The 18,089-nt window shown below is 41.6% G+C and overlaps 1 protein-coding gene across 1 annotated transcript in view; it reads right to left on the reverse strand.

Annotated features, from left to right (window-relative positions):
* The window catches only part of BRDT (bromodomain testis associated), a 35,807-nt gene extending 20,448 nt beyond the window's left edge, over positions 1–15,359 (reverse strand). Inside the window, exons 1-7 of the mRNA XM_066624563.1 lie at positions 15,168–15,359; positions 12,276–12,413; positions 11,227–11,356; positions 9,580–9,755; positions 6,811–7,155; positions 4,750–4,878; positions 4,413–4,586 (exon numbers count right to left, since the gene is read on the reverse strand). Coding sequence (XP_066480660.1) covers positions 4,413–4,586; positions 4,750–4,878; positions 6,811–7,155; positions 9,580–9,755; positions 11,227–11,356; positions 12,276–12,413; positions 15,168–15,359 — 1,284 coding nt within the window. The remainder of the gene's footprint in view (positions 1–4,412; positions 4,587–4,749; positions 4,879–6,810; positions 7,156–9,579; positions 9,756–11,226; positions 11,357–12,275; positions 12,414–15,167) is intronic.
* Positions 15,360–18,089: the final 2,730 nt, after the last annotated feature.

An 18,089-nucleotide genomic window follows, 5' to 3' on the forward strand; every position in this document is an offset into this window, starting at 1 on the left:
TGTTCTTTCAGTCCTGTAAGCCATTGTGATCACATGCTGTGGAAAGGGAAAGAAAAATTTCTTATAAATGTATACGTACCTTTATTTTGGACTACAACGTTTTTTGGGATAAGTGCCATGATCTAGAACTAAAAACTAAGACCACCAAAAATTGCTAAAAACTAAAACCACACTCAGCTAAAAACTAAGGATTAAAACAGAAACTAAACACTCAAGTATAGGCTAAAAACTAAAAAACCAAAAGAACGAAAAAAAGCTTAGTTCTAGGCTTTTTAGTTTTTAACCTTTATTCGAGTTTTTAATTTCAGTTTTAATCCTTAGTTTTTAGCTTTGAATGTAATTTTAGTTTTTAGCCATTTTTAGTTTTACTACAGACCACAGCACTCATTCCCCCCCCCCCAAATTTTTACAGTCCAATATGGAGTCTCACCATGAAAGCCTTAGCATGTTTATACCTTTATTTTGTGTCTGGACTTGGCAAGACATGGGAGAAGAAATTAAAAGAAAAGCTAAGAATTCATTAGCAACTTTAGAAAAACTTTTCAAATATTTAGAACATAGCATAAAATACATATATCAAATTTTAAAAGTTCAAAATATAAAAAACCAACCAACCAGCATGAACAACCAGTGGCATCACCCCATAATAAAAGAATAAAGGCACAATCCTATGCATGTCTACTCAGAAGTAACTCCTATTGTGTTCAATGGGGCTTATTCCCGGGAAAGTGTGGATAAGAGCAAGCATATAAAATACAGAGCAGCAATAAAACGTATCTATAAGAATCTGCAGAAAAATAAAATTAAAAAGCTAGAAAATATCCCAGGAAGTAATGAACTGTGCATTTGTCTCAGACAGTTAACAGACTATTTGAAAAACAAACTTAGCCAATTTGAATGCACCCTGAGGACCTCTTTAATGTAATGCGTTACACATCTTTAATGTAACATATGAATGAGGAGCAAAGGCATTTGGAAACACACATTACAGTGTATAAAGTAAGGATTTCCAAGCCCTCAAAGACCTTCCTGTGCATTATTGCACTGTGATTAATATATAGTATCTTCTTGTGGGTGTTATTATCCCCATGTCGAGAGAAGTGAGTGGGTGCACCGTGGGGAGAGGAACTGGTCTGTCCAAGCCCATCTGATGGATTTCATTAGAACATAAGAACAGCCCGACTGGATCAGAAAAGCCAGGAAATGAATTTTTCCTCCAGAAACTTGTCCAATCCCCTTTTAAAGGCTTCTAGACCAGATGCTATCACCACATCCTGTGGCAAGGAGTTCCACAGACCCACACCCGCTGAGTAAAGAAATATTTTCTTTTGTCTGTCCTAACTCTCCCAACACTCAATTTTAGTGGATGTCCCCTGGTTCTTGTATTATGTGAGAGTGTAAAGAGCATCTCTCTATCCACTCTGTCCATCCCCTGCATAATTTTGTATGTCTCAATCATGTCTCCCCTCAGGAGCCTCTTTTCTAGGCTGAAGAGGCCCAAACGCCATAGCCTTTCCTCATAAGGAAGGTGCCCCAATCCAGTAATCATCTTAGTTGCTCTCTTTTGCACCTTTTCCATTTCCACTATGTCCTTTTAGAGATGCGGCGACCAGAACTGGACACAATACTCCAGATGTGGCCTTACCATCGATTTGTACAACGGCATTATAATATTAGCCGTTTTGTTTTCAATACGTTTTCTAATGATCCCAAGCATAGAATTGACTTTCTTTACTGCCGCTGCACATTGGGTCAACACTTTCATCGACTTGTCCTCCACCACCCCAAGATCTCTCTCCTGATCTGTCACAGACAGCTCAGAACCCATCAGCCTATATGTGAAGTTTTGATTTTTTGCCCCAATGTGCATGACTTTACACTTACTTACATTGAAACGCATCTGCCGTTTTGCTGCCCATTCTGCCAGTTTGGAGATATCCTTCTGGAGCTCCTCATAATCACTTCTGGTCTTCACCACTCTGAAAAGTTTGGTGTCATCTGCAAACTTAGCCACCTCACTGCTCACCCCTGTCTCCAGGTCATTTATGAAGAGGTTGAAAAGCACCAGTCCCAGGACAGATCCTTGGGGCACACCGCTTTTCACCTCTCTCCATTGTGAAAATTGCCCATTGACACCCACTCTCTGCTTCCTGGTCTTCAACCAGTTCTCAATCCATGAGAGGACCTGCCTTCTAATTCCCTAACTAAGGAGTTTTCATGGTAAGGATGAGGCTGAAGACAAAAGTGTCCCAATTTATAGCTCAGTCTCTTAGCCACCACATGATGCCCAGTGGTCACTTGTGGCCCTCAAGGACTCCCAGTCTGGCCTGCGGGTAACCCCCAGTCTCTCTGGCCCTCTGGAGTCTTGCTGGAGCCCATGTTGGCCCGATGCAACTGCTCTCAGTGTGAGGGCGACTGTTTGACCTCTCACATGAGCTGTACATCTTCATTTATGTAAATGTATGTAAATTTATTCAAATTTGAAATGTAAATTAATTCTTTTTTATTCCAGGCCCCTAACACAGTGTCAGAGGGATGATGTGGCCCTCCTGCCAAAATTTTGGACACCCCTTCTGTAGTCACCTGGAGTGCTTTCTGGTGTCACTTGGAGATAAGAGATGCCTATTCCAGAAACCAGTCTTGAAGGCCTGGCTACTTTAACCCATTTCTGCCCAGCCCACAGGTATACACATTTGATCCCTGTTGTGAATATGCAGTGTAGGGCAGAAATTGCTTGAGTAGCAAACATCAGGCCCAATCCTATCCAATTTTCCAGTGGCATTCACAAAGACCTCCTCAAGTTACAGGAACATTTGTTCCCTTATCTCAGGGCTGCATTGCAGTTGCACCGGTGTTGGAAAGTTGGATAGGATTGGGCCCATAGTCTGCTGTCACTTTTAGGAGTGCCCAAACTATTTGGCAGGAGGGCCACATAATCTCTCTGACACTGTGTTGGGGGCTGGGGAAAAATGAATTTACATTTCAAATTTATTGAAATTTACATTTCAAATTTAAATAGGTTTACATAAATGAATATATTAGAAATGAAACTTACATGAATGAATGAAGGTTTTGCAATAGCTCAAGGCCTATAAAACCTTGCACAAAGCAAGGCCAGCCTTTCCTTCATGCTGCTGCTGCACCATAGACGTGAAACAGCAAGCAGTGGAGGGAGCCCTCATCCCACAGCTCACATGAGAGGTTGAACAGTTGCCCTCATGCTGAGAGCAATTGCATCAGGCTAGCAGGAGCTCCAGCAAGTCTTTGGAGGGCCAGAGGCTCATTGTGGACTAGGGGCTCCCTGAGGGCCGGCTCCCTTGTGAGGGCTGCAAGTGGCCCCCTGGCTGGAGTTTGAGCACCCCTGCATAAACATATGAAGTAGCTCTTAGTTTCAGTACTGATAGCAACATAGGAGCTGTGAGCTTCACATGTCTTGGAAGTTTTAACAATGATGTGACAAGGATTGATTCAAATTAGGTATAGTGTTGCATGCTGCAAGAGGGATCTGAAGGCCTTAGGAATGGACCTCAACAAATGGGAAACCTTGGTCTCTGAGTGTCCCGCTTGGAGGCAGGCTGTGCAGCATGGCCTCTCCCAGTTTGAAGAGACACTTGGCCAATAGACTGAGGCAAAGAGGCAAAGAAGGAAGGCCTGTAGCCAGGGACACACACCAGGGACAGACTACATTTGCTCCCAGTGTGGAAGGGATTGTCACTCCCGAATTGGCCTTTTCAGCCACACTAGATGCTGTTCCAGAACCACCATTTAGAGCGTGATACTATAGTCTTCCAAGACTGAAGGTTGCCAACAACAAATAGTGTTGCATGCCAGACTCTAGCTTGGGATTATTCTGTCTTATCCCACGTGTCAGCCCACTTACACACATGGAATGTCTGTAGATTTGCACAGCAACTGCTTGGGTCATAAAGTTTTCTTTTTGAAAAACCCCAATTTTAGAATGCCCAAAGCAGTTTAAAGAATCAAGCTAACACAATTTACAATATAAACAAAAACCAAGAACACCATCTGCAGCAGAAAAAGAATTGCTTATATAAAATGGGGGAGAGGGGGCGAAGTTGAAAATGTGGTACACGAACACTGCATGTAAATGGACTGGCACACAAGGTGAAAACCTTTTGGACACCAGCTGGGCTAAGATCCAAACTCATCATTTATCCAAAGCATGAAAATATATAAAGCAACATGTATAATTTTGCCTACCAAGTGGGAATGCACACTTGGGTTTCCTATACATGTAACACTTTGGCATAATATTGTTAGCATTTTTTACTTCTCCTTAGCCATGACCAATAAGAAATTATTTTGCCCATAATGATTCTTTACCACCCCTCCACCCATTATAGTCATAGCAAAGCACACCTACAGCTAGAAGCATGCATACTGCCACCTACTTGATCCTGGAGTTCTGCAAGGCGCCTTGTTCTTTCCTCTTCTGAGTCATCAGTGGAGGCATCACTGCTACTGTCACTAGAAATAGTAGCTGCAGTCCTTGTGATGGGACACAGGAGAGGCCTGCGTGCAGCTGGTTCATCTGGAATTTTGGCAAACTGCATCTCAAATACATCCTTAAAAGAAGCAAAGTTAGCTAGCTGTCAAACTTCTTCCTTGACAAAGGTTGAGAGTGCTTCAGCAGTTCTAAGGTTTCATGTAAGATAGGTTGTTATGCAAAGACTTACCAGAACACCTGGGATTTCAGAAATGTTGTTTTAACTGCTCATAATTGCTCACCTGAAGTTTCCTTGCCATTGCAACCACCTCATGGTCTGGAGAGTTGTATCTGTAGCAGTTCATAAACATTAGCCTAACATCTGCAGCAAATTCTTGTGTGTCTTTATATTCATAGTTTTCCATTTTCTTCTGCAAAAAAAAAAAATATCGACATGATTCAGGCACTCGGACAGGACATCAGATATGTTCCCAATCAATGAAATCCTATCTAGTATTTGAGGGTTTATAGACCACGTCCGTCATACTTTGAACCTGTAAATATGCTTGAAACAAATGTACTGTATTTTAAGGTCGTGTGGTCATTTGCAACAATATTTGGACTGTTAAATATCATGTCCAGTTGATTAGAGATACTTATCTACTAGGTGCCTGGCAATTGTCTTCAAAACAATGTGTAGGCCTATAAAGTCTTCCAGAATCCACTTTTACCTTCCATATCAGGTTTGTTCATATATAAACATACCCAAACCAAACTTTGATCCACCTCCTTTTCACTAACCTTCCCTTTTGCCATCATCTCCAATCTTAATGCTTCTGCTACAGTTGGCTTTTAAAAGCTCTCCACTTCTCAGGCCTTAACTTCAAGTGTAGTGTTTTTAGATGTTGGTTCAGATCAGTGAACCAAGTCAATCAGAAACCCCTTGCCTCTGTATTGGTGACCAAGGTGCCAGAAGGTAGAGACACCTGTAGTTACCAACAAAACTGACAAGTGGTTCATTTCATCAGCATAAGATTTCTACTCCCCCCCCCCCCACAATAAAAGGGTGTATATGTGCAATAAAAAACCAAAGCTGAACTGGATAAAACATGCATAAAATTGACAAAGCGTTCTCCTGATCACATTGGTTTTACCAGAGCATTAGATTGTGTGTTGTATGCGCTACCACACTCAGTCCCCACCCCTTCTGCATTACTTGCCCCACTACCATTTCCTTCCCTATCACCAACCATATTGCAATTACATTGAATCAGAGCCTTGACACTAGGCAGTCTGGGCCAGCATTTTAAATAAGTACATTTTCCTGTACTAGCTACAGAAGCATGAAAAGCCTGATTGATGAATAACAATATTATGCATCAACTAAAAAGGGAGAAAATTCTTGGGTGATCATTTAAGCATGTACTGCATAAGGAAACTCCATGGTCACAGCTGCCTCTTCTTCCAAACAACCTCATGCCTCTGAATTAGCAACTGAAGGGCCAGAGGGAAGAGACTTAGTCTAGGGGCAGCCAGTAACTGATTTCTGATTACAAATATTATTCCATTCTACTATCATGAATATAAGAACATAAGAAGAGCCCTGCTGGATCAGGCCATCTAGTCCAGCTTCCTGTATCTCACAGTGACCCACTAAATGCCCCAGGGAGTACACAAGGCAACAGACACAACCTGCATCCCAGTGCCCCCCCACCCACATCTGGCAATCAGAGACAGCCTGCCTCTAAAACCAAGAGTTTGCACATACCCTCTATGACTTGTAACCTGTAATGAACTTTTCCTCCAGAAATTTGTCCAATCCCCTTAAAGGCATCCAGGCAAGATGCCATCACTACTACTTGTGGCAAAGAATTCCACCAACTAATTACACGCTGGATAAAGAAATATTTTCTTCTGTCTGTCCTAACTCTCCCAACACTCAACTTTCGTGGATGTCCCCTGGTTCTGGTATTATGTGAGAGTGTAAAGAGCATCTCCCTATCCACTCTGTCCATCCCCTGCATGATTTTGTAAGTCTCAATCACGTCCCCCCCTCAGGCGCCTCTTTTCTAGACTGAAGAGGCCCAAACGCTGTAGCCTCTCATCATAGGGAATATGCCCCAGCCCAGTAATTATTCTGGTTGCTCTCTTTTGCACCTTTTCCATCTCCACTATATCCTTTTTGAGACGTGCCGACCAGAGCTGGACACACTACATACACCAGTTTGAGTATGACTACTCAATGAACACTCTATTAGAGATAGTGCATATGTCCCGTTTGAAAATTCATAGTAGTTATCATTGGCCATCGTGGCATAATTCAGAAGATCAGCAACCAACTGCATTTGCTCAAATCCACTTACTTTAATAGTTCCAAGATCCATAGGATTCTTGATGATGTCATGGTAGTTTTCAAGTTCCAAAGCTGTAGCTTCTACTGGATTATAAAAAGGCCAAGCATATGCTGCATGTTGTTTTGAGAACATTTCTTCAAGGATCTCATTACAGTAGTTTAGTTGTTCTGTTAGCTTTACATTTTTAATGGGCTCAAATTGTTGCTGCGAATCTGGCAAGTCTTTCTTGGATTGAAGCCTGTCACAGTCTTCTCTAGGGGAGATCTTTGCAATTTTGGGTTCATTGGGTGCTGGGGAAGATTCGCTGCTTGCTGAGATGATTGTAGTAGTAGTGTCAGCCTTTCTTTTTACACCCTTAAAAACATACCCAAACGCACATAGTTTAACTCAAAATAAGACAGTTGCAATCTGCAAATTATGTTTTGGAAGGTTTTGAAATAAATGGCAGGATAGCTAATATGTGGCTGGGCTTTTATTCAAATTATTCCTTTCAGATCCCATAGAGATTCTTAAGAATTTGAAGCTAGCATTTTTCCCCTCTAAAAAAGATATTTACAGCCCAATCCTATCCAGCACTGGTGCAGCAGGGCCCTGGGACCCACGCTGTATCCTATGCTGGCAGGCTGGAGGTCTTCTCGGGGGGGGGGGGGAGAGAAGTGGACATTTATCCCCTTACTCCAGATAAAACCCCAGCCTATGCAATGGGACTACTCAGATCTGCACCAGCTAAATCTCTGGCACAAATCAGAGAAGCCCTGTATTGAACTTTTAAGCTGGGGAAGAGGCATAGGATTTAGTGTTGCCAATCCCACCCACCCCAGGCCCAAACTACTCCTTCACCCTCCTCCCTGCCTCCTCCCTGCCCCATTACACCCTCTTCCCACCTTCCCCCTGCATTGCTCAGAGCAGGTCTTACCTGCTCCAGCATGCATTCCTCAGGATTCTGTGCTGACGGAACAGTGCAGGCCAACCTGCCAGCGCTGCTTACTCTCCAGGTGGCATAAATGTGCTTTATGGCACGTTTGTGACCTTAGGCCAGAGCAATGGTTGCTGCCCCAGCAATGTGCAACAATAGGAGTGCTCAGTAAGTGTTTTAGAAAGTTAGAATGAAGAAAAAAGATTCAAATCAAGGTCTTATGACTTACCCAATCAGTAGTTAGTGGACCCTCTTCAGAGGACCATTTGCACACTTAGTTGTGACAAGATGGCCAGATTGTGCGCTCCCTCCCTTTCAGTACATCCTTTGTGGGGAAAGTGCCTTTCCCAACCAATAGTAGCAGTGAGTAGCTGGGAACTTTCCCCTTTGGCATAACACTGTCTTTGTGATTGTCAGCACTAGGTGAAATGTAGTTACATGAGTACCAGGAGCATCTATTGATAACTAAATCTCAACACCCACTGGAAACTGCCTCCAGTGATGGACCACTTTAGTGCTCCTGAATTTCTTGTATTTTACACTTTTTTAAAACCAAGTTTTAGAGACTAAGTCACACCATGATATAACAGTGAGTAGGGAGTGTTTGTTAAACTTTTAGAATCACTACCACCAGCCAGGCTGCCCAGTCCCCTTGCAGCCATGCACCCTCATTAATTACTTTTAGAATCTTTCTCCACCACCTTTAGTTCCAGCTGCATCAACTTAGAGACAGACACAAAATGGAGTGCAGATATACCCCTTATGAACGTTTTCCACCCAGACCCTACTCACTATGGGCACCACACACCTGCTGCCCTACCTGACTGCATGAAATATGCTCTGTTAATTTAAAAAATTATTTTGGTCAGTTATGGAATAGAAGCATAAAACAGAGGACAATCCAGTCATTTTGTTGCGCCAATAATAAACTAATTTACGGTTTAGGATTCTTTTCTGATTACTCCATACTGAAATGGTGCAATAGCATGTGGCTTTTTTTTTTTTTTAAAGAGATTCCTGGTTCATAATCCAGGATGTCTAGTCAACCTGCCTTATCAGCAGATGTTTCTTATCAGGAGAAACTGGGAATTGGCTTGAAGAGTTGATCCATCCACCCATTCACTCCCAAGCTGAAGGTCGGGAGGGATGTAAGCTATGAGTGCAAAGAAACAGCTTTTTTGCAATTTTGGGGACACAGAGAGAGCATACTACAAACTAGAAGCACCTTGGTATGTAGAATCTCTCTTTGGCACACTGATATGCAGCAGTGAATTCACTGCCTTGTAGGGATGCTCATGCTGTTGTCCTCTGTATCAGGACAGGTCTTGTTTGTAAATAATCCATACAGTAAATTCATTGCATCAGAAGTGTCCAGTAGTCTCACCTCCACAAAAAGCCAGACTTAGGTAGCAATGCCCCAGAGCCTCCACTGCTTGGGGAAGTAGGGAGCACGTAACATTACAAAATCATGATCACAGGGCTAGAAAAGACCCAAATGCCTCTACTGAACATTGAAATATGGTTCAGAAATTGTACAGACTTTGCATCAGATATGTACTGCATAGCAGTAATCACATAATATATTCATAAAATTCAATTTATTAAACACTTTGTTTCCATGGAAACTATTCCAGAATTTTAAAAACCCATAACATTTATAAAGCCTTCTTGCCATCTTCTGCATAGAGTTGCAAACGGTGAACATATGTATTTGTTCTGCAAAGTACATTATAGCAACAACATATTGATAAGTGTCTTCCTTCCAAACATGTTCCAATTTTGCCCTTCATTGTGGACCACGTACTATACACAGGCATACGGATTAGAGTCCTGGACAATCCCTCTCTGTTCCCCAAACTTACTTTTGTGACCGTTTCAGTAGCTGGCATTGCATTTGTTGTGGGAGATGCTAGTGAAGGTTCTGGGGTATTTTGCTGTGGCATTGGTGCCGTCACCTGAACTTGCTTCGCTTTTTTAGGTGGTTTTGGCTGCTGGCTTTGCTTAACTTGTGGGGTTCCTGTGTCAGGTTGCTCAGCACCTATGAAAGGAAATCAAATCAAATGAAAGAATGCCCTTTGGGGCAGAAAGATGGGAGATAAATAATAGCAAAGGGCTTCAAATACTGCCCCCAGAATTGTGGTGCTAGTCATTTGCCTTTTAAGTCTCTTTGCCTACATGCCCACTGCTATAGGTTGAAAATCTTTATCACATCTTATCTTTAGTTGACCTTTGCATGTAACTTATGAATCATAAGCAAAGAGTTCTTGGAGATTAACAGATGTATTTCAACATAAGCTTTTGTGGACTAGAGTCTGCTTCATCGGATACATGAAGTGAAGATTTAGCAGGCAAGATTCAACAGGCAAGATTTAACTTCAGGCATGGACTGTAATCCACAAATGCTTATACTAAATAAATCTGTTAGCCTTTAAAGTGCCAAAGGCTCCTCACTGTGTTTGTTGCCTTAGATTAACTTGGCCACTCCTCTGGAACCAATGCATCATGACAACCATACATCGTCTGCCTATGTCATCACAAGACTAAGGCACCATATATCCAGTGTTGCACAGGTGAAAATTGTGATACTTCTGAGGATTTCATGCCTTCATTATTGCCATCAAGTATTGCAATTTGCACAGCCCTATTACTGAATACTTCTCCTGCACTATGGCATATGCATTTACTCTGTGATTGCTGATCCTGTAGCAGCTTCTGAAGCACAATATGCAAATTGACCATCACAATTTTCATTTTAAAAACTTGACCTTGCTTAATCTCTCAGGGAACCTTGCATTAATTGTAGCAGCATTGGAACTCAGGCTCTCAGCAACTTTTGCTCTCTGGCTTATTGCAGGGGGATGAATGTAGTGATATATAAAGTATGTGTGTGCAAGACACATTCCATGAATGAGTTTTAGATATATGGATATCAGGATATATTCTTTTCCCCTATGCCCAAACCATGTAATTACTTGAGAAAGAGGGAAGAAATCTGAAGGATTTCAGTGCATGTGTGAATCCACTAACAAAGCTTTTAGAAGGCACTTCCCCAATCCTTCTCACTTAAGACAAAGGACAGTGACTTTCTAAAACGGATGAGAAAACAGAAAAATATGATATGACCTTCAGCCATACAATACATTCTGATTCTGTTTACCATGGTGAACTGGACTAAAGTGATAAACTGGACTAGATAAACTAGTGATAAACTGGACTAGAGCCAAATCTAAATTCAATTTAAAGAGTAAAATTAAAGTTTAGAAAAGGTTTGTCAGAACCAGATTGGCTTTAGCTCAATTAACCTACATAAATAGAAAAATCATACATCTAAGACCTACGTACTCTTGCTTTTCCTAGAGTTGCCAGCTTGGAAACTTCAGTATTTTTAAATACTAGCTGCAGATTTTGTACAGTAGCTATTCAGTCTTGACACCGGCAGGAAAGCTGCCTATAGTTGCTCCATATAGTACTACATTCCTTTTTAAGAATGTCAATCAAGTCTTTCTTACCATCTGTTTTTTTCCCTCTCTTTTTTCCTTTATTGAGCACCACTGTTTTCTCTTCTAATGGCATCTGAGCCACTTTTTGCATAAAGACTTTTTCTAGCTCCTGTGCCATGAACACAATGTCATCGCCAGGCTGCAAGACAAGAACTGTAGTCAACTAATGTATAAGAGCAACAGGTTTAGTATGTATCTAAACAGATTTGTGTCGCATCCAATTGAAAGCCTATAGGAAGGGACTGCAATTATTACAAACTGAGTTTTCTCAAAGTTTTAAGTAGCCCTCAATGAACTGCCCTCAACTGGCTCCCTTCTGCCTGCGACAGGCTCCAAGAGGGAGTTGCTTACAAAAAGGCTAAGGGCATCAAGATCGTTTCAGTAGTCAGCAGTAGGCCTTTCTGAAAACCCTGGACAGCTACCCAATGATGGCAACCCCCAATAGGATTCCTAGTGAAGCATCTAGTTTGCTTTTATGTACTTAAATAACAGTGCAATCCTATCTTGCACTGGAACAGGCAGGCCAGGAGGCTTGCGCTGTAACCAGTGCAAGATAGGGCCCCGAAGTGGCTCAGCCAGAGGTAAGGGAAAATCTTCCTCTTACCCCTGGGTAAGCCACTGCAGCCCCTATGGGTCTCCCTGGACTTGCACTACCTCCTCCTGCTCAGGAATGGGGGTTGGGATCCAGTATAAGACCCAGGTCCCAGCTCCGCCTTCCACCCACCCTGGAACACTTCCCTCCCAATAAACAGAATCGCTAGGCAAAAACAACAAGATATGCAGGTAGAGTGGGTACAGGTTTAACCATTACAAAACCACTACCACCACCACCGCTGCCAGAGGTGATTTGGGACAACAGCCAGAAAGTGTGACATGAAACCTATCGAGATATTTGTATCTCTTTTGTGAGATTAAGGTATTAAGAGGCGGGGGGAAGCAAAGACAGCTGAACGAATCTCATTCTCTGTTTCACTAACACAACAGGTATTTTGCTGATATTAGCCTACCCAGACCAACTTAGAGCAAGTTAAATTATCACAGATTCTGACTATACATACCTTGTTATACAGATAACAATTTGCAAACATGGTTTTAAAGTCCTCAAGACATTCTGCAGCGCATGTATAATAGATGTGTTCCAGACGCTTCTGAATTGTGGTCAAGTCCATTGGTTTCGTAATAATATTGTAATAATCCTATTTGGGATGATTTTTTTTTTTTGTAAAAGAGGAAAAAAATACATCATGAATTTACTCTGGATTTAAAGAACATAATTTGCTGGGACAGACAATATCCAGGAAAAGAAGTGTTCCCTAATTAAGGTATTGCATCGAATGAGATCTAACATGGAGAATAAATTAGATGAGGCCTGACTAAGGGTCCAGTGCTATCCAGTTTTCCAGTGCTGGTGCAGCTGTGCCAATGGAGCATGCGCTGCATCCTGTGGCATCCATGCGCTGAGAGTCACAGAGGCCTCTCAAGGTAAGGGAACATTTGTTTCCTTACCTAGGGGCTGCATTGTAGCTACACTGGTGCTAGAAAGTTGGATAGGATTGGGCCCCAAGGACGCAATCCTAACCCATTTTCCAGCACTGGCTTAGCTGTGCCAGTGGGGCATGTGCTGCATCCTGCCGTTGGGGGCAGTCACGAAGGCCTCCTCAAGGTATGGCAATTATTGTTCCCTTACCTCGAAGTTGCATTGCTCTTATGTCAGTGTGGGAAAATGGGTTAGGATTGTGCTCTAAGTCTTATTACTTTATAACAGTAGATGTAAGCAGGAGGAAGAGTTAGCAGGAATATAGTAAAACTTAAAATATTTCACAAACCTCACTTCAATTAATAGACCTTGCAATCTTATAATAGGCCCAGACTATTTGAGAGCCTGGCAAACAATCAGGCAGATGTGAGATGGGGAAGAGAGTGAAAACGGGGGGGGGGGGGGGAGAGAAGAGTCAGATACCATCCAATATTTGAACCAGAAAACCTCCTAGTGCCACATTTATACCAGTTCTCAAGAAGGACCGGACCTCTCCAGGACAGTAAATTTCCCACCCTTCAGGCAAATGGCATTCTTCAAATAGCATTTGACATTGCATAGGAGTGGCACTTCCCAAACAGTGGTTAGCTCTTGCAAACCCTGTTTCATGATGTGCTTGTGGCACAATGAACATATGAGTGCTGTAATTATGGGTCAGTACCATTCAGATCAACCTATTTGAGGATTGTTTATTAAGAGTACCCATGTCGGAGTGTTTTCTGGCATGTATGTTTTGATCGAGGCTTTCAGTCCAGGTTATAGGTGGCGGGGTATGGGGAAGGAGCAGCTTCCTTTCAGGGCCTCTAACAAAACCAGAGAGACAAAAAAAAAGGTTAAAAGCCAAGGTTGATGCTTCAGTGTCATTTCATATATTTGTAAGAAATTGAAGCTGCCTTAGAAATGTGAACAGGCAGAACTGGCCCAAGGCTAGCTCCCTTTTTTACTGCACTGAATGAATGACCTCCAATATTAACCTCAAGTGACAGCTTCTCTTAAGATACATCACCAGAAATGCAAGGTGACAGTCACTTCCAAAGCATTTTTTGGACCAAACTGACCATTTGAGTTTGTCAAGAAAAATGGAAGCCTGTCTGAGGGGTTTAGCCTTCACTGAATATCCAAAGCCCTAGACTGATTTCTCTATTTTTTTGGAAGAAAAACCACAGATTAAGAATGTATATTATAACTCAGGGAAGAATCAATTGGGAGAGAAATACTTTGAATGCCAACACAAAACAGCAGGTCCTCAATAGGTTAGTTGGCAGATCAATCAACTAAAGTTTTAATTGATGGGGGACCATTTCAATTGGTTTAGCTGAAATTTAAGGGTATGTGTTTCTTGTATTTCAAGATTTAGGTTATAATGAGTTACTATAAGAGGGAATGAAAAGCAGTAAAAATTACCTTTCCTTCTGAACTGCATGTTTGTGGGGGGGGGGGAGCTATGATTGGGATCCTAGTTTGTTATCCTGGCTTATTAACAAACTGTGGTTAGAGTAAACCATAATTTACTGTGTTCATGCACAACTATAAAATTTGGTTTCTTTTCAACCAGGAACAAAAGCAGCACATTTTGTTTTCTTGCTTCTGATAGGGTGTGGGGAGCATGTGAAGCTTGTGCTATTAATGTTAAGCTATGGTTTAATCCAGGAGCGTAAAACCCGTTTCATACTGAGGGCTGAACAACATTCATGGTGCCTGCTGAGGGCCGGAAATGATGTCATTCAACAGGAAGTGATGTCATTAAACGGGGCAAAAAGTAAGCACTTAGGAACTCATTAGCTGCAAATGACAGAACAGAAAATACACAAATCTTGATCATATTTCAAGATATTGGAGAGCCCAATTTTCATGTGGGCTGCCCTTATAGCAACAACACCTCAGCACTGCTCAGAAGCTATCTGTGGGCCAGATAAAAAGCTTCCACGGCCCGGCCCCCAGGCCTTATGCTTGATACCCTTGGTTTAATAATAGTTTAGTGTTACGCCTGAACCCTTGCAATGTCTGTTTTAGAGAGAAGGGCTGTTTTCTGCAGATATAACGCATCAGGAGAGGCCTTGGGTCAAGTTGAATAGAGAGAGTAGCTTGACTTTGATAATTACTCTTTAGAGATCCTCCAAGAATAAGGAATGTACAGTATTCATGTTCAGAATGGGCATGGGAAAAGTGCTGAAGAATTATTCACCTAACAATACACTGTTAGGTGAACAATTCACAAAACAGTACACTGGAGTGTCTCACAGGGTTTGTTTTGGCGTATGCGATTACAGTTATTGAAAAAAGGTCAACAAATATTTTAGAAATATTTTAGTTGCCGAGATACTTTCAACCCACAAATTTCTTAACTGCCCCCCCCCCAAAAAGTAAGACCACCTGTTAATTTCTGCACAAGAAAACTACAATAGATTCTTACTGGAAGTTTTAGATCTTCGGCATCTACAGGCTGATGAAATGGCCAGGAAAAGTTATGCCGCCACATTGCTTTCATGACCACTCGCTGCAAGTATTGAAGCTGATTGGTTAAACAGCCATTTCCTTTCGTATTGACATATTCTGGAGGGGGAGGATTGACAATTGTCATCTGCTGTGGATTTGGGGCAGCCATCTTTTCTCCAGTGTTGCCTTGTCTGTCAGTATCCTCAACAGAGAATCTGTAAGGCAAAACAGGTGAGAGGGGCATTGATTCATTGCTCAGCCTGCACTCCAGACAGTCAATTGCTTAACAGTGGTGAAAGCAGTTAGAAAGTGTAATCCATTATCACGGTATACTCATATTTCTTTTGACCCACCTCTGTCCAAAAACAGTTTTAGAGGTCATTTTTTTTTTAATCCCAATTTACTAAGGGGCAAAATTGGGATGAGGGTACATATCCTGAGAAGCAAAGTCTAAAAAGATATTTTCTTTCTAGCTGTAAGAAATCAAAAACATGCGCTGAAAGAGCAGGAAAAACCTCCACATTTACAATGCTGACTGCAAGTCAAAAACACAGTGAAAATGTTATAGGGCAATTAATTTGTGTTAACTCAGACGGACATTATGGGATATTCAAACACATCAGCATGAGGGAATTGTCAACAGCAGCTAAAGGAAGGTTTAACTACCGGAAGAAATCTTCTTCTATGGTGCAAAAATTATATTATTTATATGTCCAGGTTATTTTCCAAGGTTTTTCACAAGTAGCTGATCCTTAATCAGTCATTCAGAATAGCTGCTTTCTCACAGTGCTTCTAGGTTTGCCAACTGACTTCCCAACTGCCATGGAACCTTTCGGTCCAGGCTGGCTTACAGGCCCCCTGGTCAAAGCTACCATGATCAAAGCTACCATGAATCTACTCATCCCAGAGATGCCTCACTTGGATCCATCACAAAAGTTGCTGTCTTTTAGGCTTTGCAGGATTGTGTGTAGAACTGCAACCTTGAAACTTTTACCAGAAGGTCTTTATATCCCAGTCTGAGGATAACTGTTGTAACATTTCCTTCCCAATGGCCTTCTTTGAACAAATTGATCCAGTAAGACTTCTTGATAAGACTCCAAGGCTACCATTTGTGATGTGGTCTAAATCTGATCTGGTGGGGACAGGAAGCACACTGAAGTCTCCCTATATTGTTTTCATCCCTCTCCTTTTGTCCAGTTCAAACACCCTTCACAGGCACCCTCTTCCAGCTTCACAACACTTTTCTCATGTACTTTTGATTCATAGCAATTCTGTATCCATACATGAGCAGTCTACCGCTCTTACCAACAGCTTTCAACTCCTATTCCTACAGAACAGCAGTTGTAGAGTTTGTGTAGTCACCTAGTACAGTAGCCATCTGGCATATGCACTAAGAACTGTTATTGGCATAAACCTCTTAAACAAAGGTTACAGCTTTTACAGTTTCGTAGCTGGAGAAACTGAAGAGAAGGTACAGGATCAGAAATGGGTTTACATGAATGGACCAGACCAAGTTCAAGAGCTGACCAACTTCTGTGATGCTGGCTAGCAAGTAGCAACTCAAGCACAAGGAGAGGAAAATAGGAAGTGTTTCTTTGTGCAAGAGATTCTGGGAACAATATTGTTTCTTATGATCAGTATGGCTGTTTGCTAAACTGCTAAAGTTCTTAAGAGGCTTGGCTCATCCCTGGTGCAGTGAAGTAAATACGCAACATGTTTGAAGTTTGGAATGCTTTCACAGTTTTATTCTGCAGAAGAGAGACAAAGCAAGTGCACAAAGGGCAAACAAGCAAGTAAGTCTCTACCCCAAAGGGGCAAGGCCACGGATAGTCATACAAGCTCCTTGAGGGCTGAGCTCATTACACATTGTGGTCAATTACATTGTTCCCACCCTCCTTGACGCCCTTCCCTTTTTGTCTGGGTTGTCTGAATTCTTTGGGCCTTCTGTCTATCTGGTTATAACCAGATTTCTTGGCCTACTGCTGGTGTTGGAAGTGCTGGCTTTTGCTTAAAGTTATCTAGTTACATTTGCTACATATTGCTTGGTTCTCATGCTCTTCTAAGCTGCTTGTGTCTTTGCCTTGATTACAGCTGTATTTTTGCTTAAGTCATTTTTCTTTATGCTACCATTACCATAAGATAGCCATTATGATGCCTTAATTAGCTCACTCCTATAGAACTTTCCTCCCAAATAGGCAAAAAGCACAAAGCAATTCTGTACTGAGAATATATGGATCACTTCTCTCCCCCATTATATTTCTCACTTTTCCTTCCTGAAGAAGCCCAAAAATAGGTACCAACAGAGGCATAATAAAATATCCAAATAAACCAATATAACAATGCATCAAAGAAATCAAAACCCAGTTTATAAAGCATAAATCAATAAAATAAATTCATTACATTCAGAAAAAAAAATTCAAATGCAACTATCACTCAATAAAATTCCTTTCAATTACAATCCTTCTTCTAACACCTTTTTCATGACTGAGAATTTGTAACTACTCCAAAGTTAGAACTACTCCAATGTTTGAAACCATGCTAAGTATTTAAAGTACCCATTTACACACAGAATAGAATTGTCAAGAAGTTTAACTATTTATAAACACAGTACTCTGTGTGCGCCAGATTAGCCTGTTGACTCTCCCCTCAATAGCATATTTATAAGCCATAACAATATCCACAATGCCTGTGTGACTTCATACTTTCGTGTATCATAGGTGTGATACACCTATGTTTTTGCTGTGACAAATGTTGATAAGAGTGAAGAGAAAATACATGCATTGGCTTCACGTTCCTGGTATATGACCAGTCATGTACTCCACAGTGCCTACCCACACATTGGGAAAATGCATGTCTCCTTTAAGAATCATATTTACTACAGTAAGTACTAAGTGCAGTA

This window comes from Tiliqua scincoides, chromosome 4 (genome assembly GCF_035046505.1).
Source record: "Tiliqua scincoides isolate rTilSci1 chromosome 4, rTilSci1.hap2, whole genome shotgun sequence".
NCBI classification, from domain to species: Eukaryota; Metazoa; Chordata; class Lepidosauria; order Squamata; family Scincidae; genus Tiliqua; species Tiliqua scincoides.